Raw genomic sequence first — 13,292 nt, 5'->3', positions numbered from 1 at the left:
TATTTTCTTCCTCTCCATAAGTTTTGCCCCCAAGTAGTTTCCTTCTAAACCAATCCCTTGGTTCTGTGAGTTAGAACATTTCTTGCTAGTGAAATTTAGAATGTCTCTAAAACCAGAATTCTTATATAAATTCACCTTGCAAGAAAAGGTGATTCTGCTACCTTTATCAAAAATCTTTTTTTTTCTTACTCTTTCATTTTCCTATCGAAGCCCAGTGGGCTCCACTCCCTTGAAATGAGTGGACTTTTGGTAGAAAAAATTGTTCTTGCATCAGTGCTAAACAGCCTTTTCTGGTGAGAAATATGAAATCACTGACTTGAGAAGCAAAATGCATTCAGTTTATCAATATACAGTTATCTGTAATATCTGAGAATTCTACCAGGTGAGCTGCTCCAGGTGTGTTTTAATTTTTTACTTGTCCTTTTTGTGCCCTGTCCACATGGTTATTAGCTATAGGTATTCACTTAGAGTACTTATGACTGAGCAACTGCATCTTTCCCTCAGGTCATGCTGTTAAATTGAGCAGTGCTGCATATAAGCAGTACAGTTTGTGGCTTTCCAGTTATACACTATTGGGTCAGGTACTTCCAGTGTTACTTTCATGTTTGTTTTTGGCCTACTGTGCTGTTTCAGCTCCCTGTGTACAAGTAGATATTCCTTTCATTATTTTTTCTTACCTGCCCAGCCTCATAAAGCTTATTAAGCTATATATTAATACCAAATAAATAAATATTTAAAAATCCGTGAAAAGTTGTGATGGCTTAATAAATCGAGCATTTAGGTGTTCCTCCTGGAACTTGTCCTCATGTGCTTAAGAATAGTTAATTCATTAATTGAATAAATATTTATTGAGGATTGTTTCTAGTATCAAGCAAGTTTCTTCTCTGGTACCTGCTGTTTTCTTTTTGTCCAGCTTGTTTTCACTTACTTTCATCTCTTCTTTGATAGCTCTCTGATGTCTCCAAACCTTTTCTTCCAAACTCATTTCTAGGGGGAAAAAATTCAGTACAATTTTGTTATCATTCAAAGATCTTAGTGAGCCAATTTGAATTCCTTCTTTTGTTACTCTTGTGTTTTTATTCTGAATCTAATTGCTTTCCTTTATTATGGCTAGCTAATTCCAGTATATAGTTGAGACCTTTCTAAAAACTTTTATTCCTCATACTAACGTAGTAGTAGTTTTACAGTGTAATGGGGCTTAAAATATCAGTTTCATGTTTTGAACTTGAGGCTATCTAGCTACAGCAGGAAGGCCACATTGTATATGATAGCAGAGGAGGAAAGTAGATTGACTCCTACTTTTACAGGCTTTTTAATATTTCTATAGTGTTCATTTTAGCGAACTTTTGTTATCATGATGTAGTAATCACAGTTATGTTTTAAAAACAACTTCTAAATTCTGTGTACTGTGAAAATTATAAAAGTTAAAGAATTTCATAAAATTTCATATTTTCTGTTTATGTGTAAGCAAGGCTTAAAGAAAAACTACTATGATATCAACCGTTGATTACTTCAGGGATTTTGACCCTTGAGAAAGAACTTTCTTTTCTTAAATCATTGGGTTTTTTCCCCCTATACTATAATATAATTACTCCTTAGATAGTGTGTTTTCAAATAATTCAATTTCTTGTCATCCTCCTTGATCATTTCCTACATTTCTCACCTTTTCTTTAAGAATGTGATCTTAAAATGGTGTATATGCTATTTGTATTGCTCAGCCTGAAATGGAAAGATGAGTTGATGTGAAGATGATATCTGATTCAGCCTTAAGCTGCGACTGGTCTCTTTTCAGCTTTAGATAAGTCTTTTGTCTTTCAGGATTACCATTGGGTGTCCAGTATGAATTAACTGTGATGATTTTGAAAGGGGGTATATTATCTTTCAGGATCTGTATTGAGGCCTTCAATTTTATTTTACTCTTGTGCAGCAGGAATAAATAAGTTGGTTTAAAATACTTTAAAAATGTGCCTCAGCCTCTGAAATGCCTCTTGATTTGGCCTGCTCTTTAAAAAAGACGTTATTTTTCAAACTTTGTCGTTTATCCAAACTATAACTGAAAGACATGTACTTTACAGCCTAATGGACTCATAATGCATGATTACACAACTTTAGAACCCATTTTGTTAAATGAGGTGGTGACATTTTATGCGCTATTAAGCCAACTAGAATAATTTTTTTGCTCTTAGCCATAACTTCTCTGTGTCCTTATTGAAGAAATTTTGGGGTGTGTTGTAGAACGTTTTTGACAAGAGAGAGCGTTTCTAAAGATATGTGGAAACAGGGCCTTTTTGCTATTATTCCCTCAAGAAAAATAAGACAGACGAAACTTGTGAAATGGGGAAGTAGTTGAAATGTCGCAGTTTGTGTTATAACACATCAAATTATATTTGTTTAGTATTAGTTCAATTGGAAAAGTGAATATTAAAATTACAGCTTTATTCCCTTTTTAAAAATACCCTACCAGTTATGAGAGCTCATATGTGTGAGTGTATGTGTGTATAAAATAAAGCATTAAGAGCTATACTTTCAGCATTTCATGTTTTTGCAATCCAGTGTATTTAAAGCAGCTCAAGAAGGTAGTCCTGTTTTCAGTACAATATGAACAGTTTTATTTCTGTTACTGTTTACTCAATAAACTGAATAAAAGAGACTAGAAAATAGTTTGCTGAGTCTTGGATGAAATAACTATAATATAAAGCTACCCTGTATAATATAATGTGTTGTCCTGGATTTCTTATATGTTGACAGTTTCCCCCCATTCTTTGCTGTGCAAATCTACTTGAAATTGTCTAACTTTCCCCCCAAAATGAATTAAATTTTCTTCTTATTATATGTGAACTACAGAAAACAAGAAAGCAAAAAGAATATAAAAAATCATCAATGATTCCATCTATTCACAGCTACTGATGTTAACACTTTGGGGGTATTGCTTTCCAGATCCATTTGTACGCATGTGTAAACTCATACACACATAACATTTTTTTCCACAAAAAATGTTTTGTACTCTGCTTTTTTCACTTAATGTGTTTCTGTGTTACTGCATATATTTCTGAATGGCTATATTTTGCTGTATGCATTCACTGTAACTTGTTTACATGATTCTCCACTGTTGATCATTTAGCCTAAACCCAATTTTTCCCCTATTAAAACAGCATGGGAATGAACATCCTTATGGCTAAATTTTTCATCCCTTTATTCAATAAATATTCATTATTCGTTGAGTACCTTTACTGCGTGTCAGCCATTGTGTTTAGTATTGGGTTACAACAGTGAGCACAAAACACAAAGTTACTACTCATGTGCAATTTAAATTCTAGCAGGAGAGCAGTTGTTAATCAGATAATCACATTGTTGAATATGTAGTTTATAACTGAAATGGATTCTCTGAAAGAAAAGGAATACTGTTCTGTGAGAGAATATAGCCAAGGATCCTGACTGGGGTTAGGGAAGACCTCATTGAGGAGGTGCTGCCTGAGCTGGCAGTTAACTAATTGGAAGAAGTTGAGGGCAGGTTGGTGTTTCAGAGAGAGAGATTATTCCAGACAAAGTGAAAGGTATTGTGCAAAGGTCTTGTGGCAGGAGGGATTATAGTCTATTTGAGGAGCTGAAAGAAAGGTAGTGTGGCATGAACACTGAAAGCAGTAGTATAAGACATGACTAGAGAGGAAGCTAGAGGCCAGGGCAAGCAGAGCCTCATAAGCCATGGTATGGACTTTGATCTTTATCCTAGGAGTGATAGGATGCCATTGAAGGGTTTTTCTGTTTGTTTGTTTACTTCAATTTATATTTTTTATTAATTAAAATTTTATTAATTTTTTTAAAAGGTAACACATTCACATGGTTCAAAATTCAAAAGGAACAAAAGGATACAGAATTAAAAAAAAAATCTTCCCCCTACCCTGTTCCCCATCCCAGAGGCAAACATTATTACCAATTTCTTTGGTATCTTTCCAGAGATGATCTTTGAATATAAAAACAAATATTTAGGAGTGCCCATTTCTTAACAATTTCACCAAAACAAAGTATTATCTTTGCTAATCTGATCGGATAAAAAATATATCAGAGTTGTTTTAATTTGCACTTTTTATTTGTATGAGTAAAGTTGAGCATCTTTTTATATTTAGGGCCGTGTGTGTGTGTGTGTGTGTGTGTGTATATATATATATATATATATATATATATATATATATTTAGCAATGCTTTATTTTTACTTTTTTTTGAATTTTTGAATTTTATTTAATTTATTTTTTATACAACAGGTTCTTATTAGTTATCTATTTTATGCATATTATATGCATTGAAGGATTTTAAACTGAGTAATATCTGATTGCAGGCTGAACTAATCGGACCAGGAGCAGAGCGGATGCAAGGAGATCAGTTAGGAGATTGTTGCAGTGATTTATGTGAGAAAGATGATAGCTTGGATTATGTTTGTGGTGGAAACAGAAAGAAGTAGACAAATTCAAGAGATTTTTAGGAAGTAAAATTGATTCAACTTGGAGAATATTAATATATTTTTTTAAAGCATTAAGTTCCCAGAAGTGGAATTCTCAATGCAAAGGGCAGAATTACTTTAAAAGCTTATGGCAGATATCAAATTGCTTTCCAGAAAGATTATTTCAGTGCACTCTCCCATTAGCAGTGTATTAGAGTACCTATTTCCATATACCTTCACCAACAATGAGCATTAACTTTCTTCTTATTTTTTAATACCTTTTACAGAAATTGATTAGATACTTCAATTTTTTAAATACATTTATTTATTAATTTATTTTTGGCTGCACTGGGTCTTCGTTGCTGCACGCGGGCCTTTCTCTAGTTGCAGTGAGCGGGGGCTACTCTTCGTTGTGATGCGTGGGCTTATTGCTGTGGCTTCTCTTGTTGCAGAGCATGGGCTCTAGGCACATGGCTTCAGCAGTTGTGGCTTGCGGGCTCTAGAGTGCAGGCTCAGTAGTTATGGCACACGGGCTTAGTTGCTCTGTGGCATCTGGGATCTTCCCGGACCAGGGCTCGAACCCGTGTCTCCTGCATAGGCAGGCGGACTCTCAACCACTGCACCACCAGGGAAGCCCAGATACTTCAATTTTTAAAATGGGGATTATTTCACCAACTAAAATAATATAGTAGTTTGGGAATGTGTGTACATATTTTGGTTTTGGAAAGTGTAGGTTTCATTCTTAATATCTGTTTCTAAAAGCTGAAACTAAAACAAAAAGATTTAATGGGAATGTTGCCTCGGGAACTTGGGAAAAAGAAAAATGTACGGTAGATTTAAGTCAGATTAAGTATGACTGGAAAGTTATGTTTTTGTTGAAATTTTTAATAACCCAGCTTCTGTTCTATATAGTCAATGCCAAGACTCATACTTTCCTAAACACTGTATTGTAACTGTGCTCTGTCATGAGGATGGACGTAGGGTTCCAAAATATCTTACATAAACATACTGATAAAGAGGCCAACGTATGTAAAGATTTTGACCACAAAGATGGAAATATGGAAATATTTCTTAAATTTTATGTAATATTTTGATAGCTTAATAGATAAGAAATAAATGTATAGATAACTTCAAATAAATGTATGGATAACTTTTTGACAATATGAGGATGGCTATAGCTGAAAGTAAGAAATTTAGAGAAATAAGTAGCTTTTAAAAAACTATTGAAATAGTTTGAGTTTAAAAGATATTGACCTTAGATTCAGAATAAAAGTTATGTTTGTAATGTTTTCGTATTTTCCTCAAATATTTACATAATTCTACACTATTGAACTATATTTATTTTTGAAATGACATGTTACTCACTGCTTTTGTTCTCTCTTTCAACAGTTAAAAGATGTTGATACTCAGAAAATCATAAAAGCAATGCTCTCTTATGTGTGGCCCAGAGACAGGCCAGATCTACGAGCTAGGGTTGCCATTTCCTTGGGATTTTTGGGTGGAGCAAAGGTAAGAATAAGAGAAATTATGTATTGTTCGTTGCTATAACTAGGAAATACTATGACATTTTCTAGTAAAGAAACTTAGGCTGATATAAGTCACTTTGGGGAGTATTGTCAACATTTAGGGCCCTCGTTTATGTAACTCTTCTATTCAGTCAGCAGAAATTATATGATAATGCCTGATTTATCTATGTATCAGACTTATAACAGCCTCAACCTAATGGAATTCTTCCTGAAACCAGTGTAAGATACAGGATCGTGGGTTGTAACAAAGCATAAGGAACTTGTAAAAGAAGCTCCTCAGAGTCCTGCTGGCTTTTATTTAATACATATTTCTGGTAAGCTTAGTTTTCAGTTCCTAGTAAATTGAAAAGAGGATGAAGACATTTTAGGTACATTAATAGTCATAAGTGGTAAACAGCAGTGTGACATGAAGGGAAAAATAAAACAGAAAAACTTAAAAAAACCCAAAAGCCAAAAAGCTGGGCATTTTGGTACATTCAGTATAGGGACCCTCTACATCTTAGCAGCCTCCTCAGTTTATCACTATACTGTAACACATTTTAATAAGGCAAAGTTATGATAATGATTCTGGGCTTTCAAGAAGAACTCCTTTCAATTTATTCAGATTTTAAAGTCAGTGAATTCTATTATCTTTAGGTACAATATATAGTCATAGTACATATTATAGTCTCAAGTCAGGCTTCCTGGGCTCTGCCTCTTACTAACCTTGTAACCTTGGGTAAATTGCTTACTGTCCATTCCTTGGTTTCCCAGTTTGTAAAAAAAGGTAAAATAGGTTGTCATAAGAATTAAATAAATTAACATATAAAAGACTTAGAACAGTACCTGGCACATAATAAAACATTATATACGTGTTAAAATAAAAATAGATTTGGATTTCCATCAGAAATATGGTACAAAAAAATGTCTGCTCAAAAGTATAAATGAGATTTGGCTATAATTTGGTTATCATTCTATGTATAAGGGTTAATACATTGTTTTAGAACCCAGTTCTTATCACTTATTTCTTCTCTGTGTCCTGTGTGTTCCCTTTTATTTACTCATTCTTTACCCTATCCTAAAAATATTTACTGAGAACTTGTCATACAAGTATGGTTCTTGGCCCTGCAGGGTATTCAAATATGAGTAAAGCACATTTTTTTCTCAAATTATAAGGATAAGACAAGTTTTACTTATTGTCATAATACAACATAGGTCATAAATGATTGAAAATAAGTACCATTCAAGTATTGGAGGGCTTCAAAGGAAAGAACCACCAATATGGGGAGTCAGGAAAGGTTTCACAGAGGAGGTGATGTCTGAGATAGGCCTGGATTGATGAGTAGGATTGTTACAGGTATAGGAATAACATGGACAAGATGAGAGAGATCATATAGTGTGAGTGGAGAAGTGAGTAGTCCAGTTTTGCTCTAATGAAGAGATAATGTTTCAGAGGAATTAGAAGTAATCTTGGAAAGATAAATAGAATTCCTACTGTGAAATACCTTAACTGTAAAACTGTAAAATTTATTTAATCATGTTGGAAGTAGGAACCTCTATTTTGAGTAGAAGAGTAATAAGGTTAGAGCTGTACTTTAGGGAATTAATTTGACTGTTGTATAAGATGAATTAGGGTGGTGAGAGACCTAAAGTAGGGATACCATTCATTCATTTTCATTTCATGCATTCATTCAGCAAACACTTACCAGCCAGTTAGGAGGCTAATGTAATAGCCTAGATGAGAAGTAATAGTAGTTTGTACTGGAGCGGGTGATAGAGATGGTAATATGGAGAGAAGAGATGCCAGGGATATTGTGAATTAAGGGAGGTAGAATCAACAAGACTTAGCAATGGATGAGATATTAAAAGTAAAAAACAGAATAGGATTCAAAGATGATGCCAAGGATGAGAGAATGATAATGCCTTTAACAGAAGTAGGTAGTAAGTCAGGAAGTCTTGTTTGGGAAGATGAAAATTTTGGTTTCGGGCATGTTAAGTTTGAGGTGCCAGTGGAACATCAAGTGGCTCATAATACAAAATGCAAGACAAGCTCAGGAAGGAGCCCAGGGCTAGAGATATTGAGGTGATAGTTGAAACAATGCAAATTAATGAGTTCATCAAAGAAAAGAACAGAAATAGACAACAACTGCAGACGTCACTTGTGATAAATGTGTTCCTGTAGGGAAGTAAATAATAGTGGAAAAAGGGAAGGCATGATTAGAGAGTAAAACCAAAATAATTCAGTCACACTCCATCTATTTTCTTGTCTCCTTTCTCATCTATGGGCTCTGGTGAGTACTCTCCCAGTGAACTTGCCTGGGAGAGAATTTAAATGAAGATTCTGAGCAACAAACCAAGAATCCATACTTTATTCTCTTTGTCAAGCCGAAAAGAGAGAACTGTATTACAAATCTAATTTTGTTAGCTAATGTTGAAAAATTTTAACTCATTCATTTTTAGAACAGTATTGGTTGCTGAATTGTCTTTTACCTACAAATTACTGAAGGATAAGGATTCTTCTGAGCTCCTGTGCAAGGCAGTATTAGCAAATTGCTCTTTATTCCTTCATGTGATTGTAAGTACCTTGCTGACAAGTTAAAGGCAGATTGTTTTCTGGACTTTCTTTTGAATTGAAGAGAGCAGATTAGAAGATGACCAAGCTAGTCAAAGGGAGGAGTCCTAAGTACTGACATTTGTGTTAGACTTTGTTTTTAGAGTGAATTTCAGTCCTTCAAAATGTAAATTTTTGTTGCTTGGTGACAGGTCGATATCAGGTATAAAATGCAGACCAAGTTAACATCCATAAGGACTGAAGTATTTTCAGAAGGCTAATATTTGATTCTTCCGTCAACAAACACTGAGCACCCATAGAATGGAAAGTGCTGTACTAATCTCATATAAACTGATTACAAGTAAACCGAAATTAATATAGAGAAATAAGTTTTCCAAATGTATTTTTGATTTCTTTTGGATCAGGAAAAGGAGGAAATTACCAGGTGTTATGATGCATGCTGGTACTTTCAGAGCATATATATTAAAAGTTTTCTTTCACTAGGTAGGAACTACACCACAGAGCAACTTTAGGAATGTAGAGCATAGTAGTAGCATTTAACCATTCCTAACATCATTTGTTCAGCTTCTATACTGTCCTCAGTTTAAAAATAATCACTCTGCCAAATCTTTAAAACCTAGTCATTATTTATTTATTTATTTAACACCTTTATTGGAGTATAATTGCTTTACAGTGTTGTGTTAGTTACTGCTGTATGACAAAGTGCATCAGCTATATGTATACATATATCCCCATATCCCCTCCCTCTTGTGTCTCCTTCCCACCCTCCCTATCCCACCCCTCTAGATGGATACAAAACACCTAGCTGATCTTGCTATGCTATGTGGCTGCTTCCTACTAACTAGCTGTTTTACATTTGGTAGTGTATATATGTCCATGCCACTCTTGCACTTCGACCCAGTTTACCCTTCCCCCTCCCCATGTCCTCAAGTCCATTCTCTACGTCTGTGTCTTCATTCCTGTCCTACCCCTAGGTTCTTCACAACGTTTTTTTTTTCTTTAGATTCCAAATATATGTGTTAGCATATGGTATTTGTTTTTCTCTTTCTGACTTACTTCACTCTGTATGACAGTCTCTAGGTCCATTCACCTCACTACAAATAACTCAATTTCGTTTCTTTTTATGGCTGAGTAATATTCCATTGTATATATGTGCCACTTCTTCTTTATCCATTCATCTGTCGATGGACACTTAGGTTGGTTCCATGTCCTGGCTATTGTAAATAGAGGTGCAATGAACATTGTGGTGCAGGACTCTTTTTGAATTATGGTTTTCTCAGGGTATATGCCCAGTAGTGGGATTGCTGGGTCGTATGGTAGTTCTATTGTCAGTTTCTTAAGGAACCTCCATACTGTTCTCCATAGGGGCTGTATCAATTTACATTCCCACCAACAGTGCAGAAGGGTTCCCTTTTCTCCACACCCTCTCCAGCATTAATTGTTTGTAGATTTTTTGATGATGGCCGTTCTGACTGGTATGAGGTGATACCTCATTGTAGTTTTGATTTGCATTTCTCTAATGATTAACAATGTTGAACATCCTTTCATGTGTTTGTTGGCCATTTGTATATCTTCTTTGGAGAAATGTCAGTTTAGGTCTTCTGCCCATTTTTGGATTGGGTTGTTTGTGTTTTTGATATTGAGCTGCATGAGCTGCTTGTATATTTTGGAGATTAATCCTCTGTCAGTTGCTTTGTTTGCAAATTTATTCTGCCTTTCTGGGGGTTCTCTTTTCCTCTTGCTTATGGTTTCCATTGCTGTGCAAAAGCTTTTAGATTTGATTAGGTTTATTTTTGTTTTTATTTCCCTTTCTCTAGGAGGTGGGTCAGAAAGGATCTTGCTGTGATTTATGTCATAGAGTGTTCTGCCTGTGTTTTTCTCTAAGAGTTTGATAGTGTCTGGCCTTACATTTAGGTCGTTAATCCATTTTGAGTTTATTTTTGTGTATGGTGTTAGGGAGTGTTCTATTTTCATTCCTTTACATGTAGCTGTGCAATTTTCCCAGCACCACTTATCAAAGAGGCTGTCTTTTCTCCATTGTATATTCTTGTCTCCTTTCTCAAAGATAAGGGGACCATATGTGCATGGGTTTATCTTTGGCCTTTCTATCCTGTTCCATTGATCTGTATTTCTGTTTTTGTTCCAGTACCATACTGCCTTGATTACTGTAGCTTTATAGTATAGTCTGAAGACAGGGAGCCTGATTCCTCCAGCTCCGTTTATCTTTCTCAAGATTGCTTTGGCTATTCAGGGTCTTTTGTGTTTCTATACAAATTGTGAAATTTTTTGTTCTAGGTCTGTAAAACCTGCCATTGGTAGTTTGATAGGTATTGCTTTGAATCTGTAGATTGCTTTGTGTAGTATATTCATTTCCACAGTGTTGCTTCTTCCAATCAAGAACATGGTGTATCTCTCCATCTATTTGTATCATCTTTAATTTCTTTCTCAGTGTCTTATAGTTTTCTGCATACAGGTCTTTTGTCTCCTTGGGTAGGTTTATTCCTAGGTATTTTATTCTTTTTGTTGCACTGGTAAATGGGAGTGTTTCCTTAATTTCTCTTTCAGATTTTTCATCATTAGTGTATAGGAATACAAGAGATTTCTGTGCATTAACTTTGTATCCTGCTACTTTACCAAATTCATTGATTAGCTCTAGTAGTTTTCTGGTAGCATCTTTAGCATTCTCTATGTACAGTATCATGTCATCTACAAACAGTGACAGTTTTACTACTTCTTTTCCGATTTGGCTTCCTTTTATTTCTTTTTCTTGTCTGATTGCTGTGGCTAAGGCTTCCAAAACTATGTTGAATAATAGTGGTGAGAATGGGCAACCTTGTTTCGTTCCTGATCTTAGTGGAAATGGTTTCAGTTTTTCACCGTTGAGAACAATGCTAGCTGTGGGTTTGTCATATATGGCCCTTATTATGTTGAGATAAGTTCCCTCTATGCCTACTTTCTGGCATGTTTTTATCATAAACAGATGTTGAATTTTATCAAAAGCTTTTTCTGCATCTATTGAGATTATCATATGGTTTTTATCCTTCAGTTTGTTAATATGGTTTATCACATTGACTAATTTGCATATATTGAAGAATCCTTGCATTCCTGGGATCAACCTCACTTGATCATGGTGTATGATCCTTTTAATGTGCTGTTGGATTCTGTTTCCTAGTATTTTGTTGAGGATTTTTGCATCTATGTTCGTCAGTGATATTGACCTGTAGTTTTCTTTTTCTTGTGACATCTTTGCTGCTTTGGGTATCGGGGTGATGGTGGCCTCATAGAATGAGTTTGGGAGTGTTCCTCCCTCTGCTATATTTTGGAAGGATTTGGGAAGAATAGATGTTAGCTCTTCTCTAAATGTTTGATAGAATTCACCTGTGAAGCCATCTGGTCCTGGGCTTTCTTTGTTGGAAGATTTTTAATCACAGTTTCAATTTCAGTGCTTGTAATTGGTCTGTTCATATTTTCTCTTTCTTCCTGGTTCAGTCTCGGCAGGTTGTGCTTTTCTAAGAATTTGTCCATTTCTTCCAGGCTGTCCATTTTATTGCCATAGAGTTGCTTGTAGTAATCTCTCATGATCCTTTGTATTTCTGCAGTGTCAGTTGTTACCTCTCCTTTTTCATTTCTAATTCAAGTGATTTGAGTCTTCTCCCTTTTTTTCTTGATGAGTCTGGCTAATGGTTTATCAGTTTTGCTTATCTTCTCAAAGAACCAGCTTTTAGTTTTATTGATCTTTGCTATCGTTTTCTTCATTTCTTTTTCATTTATTTCTGATCTAATCTTTATGATTTCTTTCCTTCTGCTGACTTTGGGGTTATTTTGTTCTTCTTTCTCTGATTGCTTTAGGTGTAAGGTTAGGTTGTTTATTTGAGATGTTTCTTATTTCTTGAGGTAGGATTGTGTTGCTATAAACTTCCCTCTTAGAGCTGCTTTTGCTGCATCCCATAGGTTTTGTGTCATCATGTTTTCATTATCATTTGTTTCTAGGTATTTTTTGATTTCCTGTTTGATTTCTTCAGTGATCTCTTGGTTATTTAGTTGTGTATTGTTTAGCCTCCATGTGTTTGTATTTTTTACAGACTTTTTCCTGTAATTGATATCTAGTTCCATATTGTTGTGGTCAGAAAGATGCTCAATACAATTTCAGTTTTCTTAAATTTACCAAGACTTGATATGTGACCCAAGATATGATCTATCCTGGACAATGTTCCATGAGCACTTAAGAAGAAAGTGTATTCCGCTGTTTTTGGATGGAATGTCCTGTAAATATCAGTTAAGTCCATATTGTTTAATGTATCATTTAAAGCTTGTGTTTCCTTATTGATTTTCATTTTGGATGGTCTGTCCATTGGTGAAAGTGGGGTGTTAAAGTCCCCTACTATGATTGTATTACTGTCGATTTCCCCTTTTATGGCTGTTAACATTTGCCTTATGTATTGAGGTGCTCTTATGTTGGGTGCATAGACATTTACAATTGTTATATCTTCTTCCTGGCTCAATCCCTTGATCGTTATGTAGTGTCCTTCTTTGTCTCTTGTAATAATCTTTATTTTAAAGTCCTATATTGTCTGATATGAGAATTGCTACTCCAGCTTTCTTTTGATTTTCATTTGCATGGAATATCTTTTTTCATCCCCTCCCTTTCAGTCTGTATGTGTCCCTAGGTCTGAAGTGGGTCTCTTGTACACAGCATGTATACAGGAATTGTTTTTGTATCCATTCAACCAGTGTATATCTTTTGGTTGGAGCATTTAATCCATTTACTTCTAAGGTTGTT

General features: G+C 35.0%; 1 protein-coding gene across 6 annotated transcripts in view; it reads left to right on the top strand.

Annotated features, from left to right (window-relative positions):
• The window catches only part of ABCB7 (ATP binding cassette subfamily B member 7), a 139,941-nt gene that overhangs the window by 53,493 nt on the left and 73,156 nt on the right, over positions 1 to 13,292 (top strand). For 5 of the 6 annotated variants that reach the window (XM_004283812.4, XM_004283813.4, XM_033412929.2 and 2 more), the window contains one exon: positions 5,825 to 5,944. The exons of the other annotated variant lie outside the window; for it this stretch is intronic. In XM_004283812.4, the coding sequence (XP_004283860.1) occupies positions 5,825 to 5,944 (120 nt within the window). The remainder of the gene's footprint in view (positions 1 to 5,824; positions 5,945 to 13,292) is intronic. 6 annotated transcript variants of the gene reach the window in all.

Source organism: Orcinus orca, chromosome X, assembly GCF_937001465.1.
Source record: "Orcinus orca chromosome X, mOrcOrc1.1, whole genome shotgun sequence".
In the NCBI taxonomy this organism is placed as follows: domain Eukaryota; kingdom Metazoa; phylum Chordata; class Mammalia; order Artiodactyla; family Delphinidae; genus Orcinus; species Orcinus orca.
Note: the sequence above shows the minus strand (reverse complement) of the source record. Positions and strands in the feature narration are given on the sequence as shown.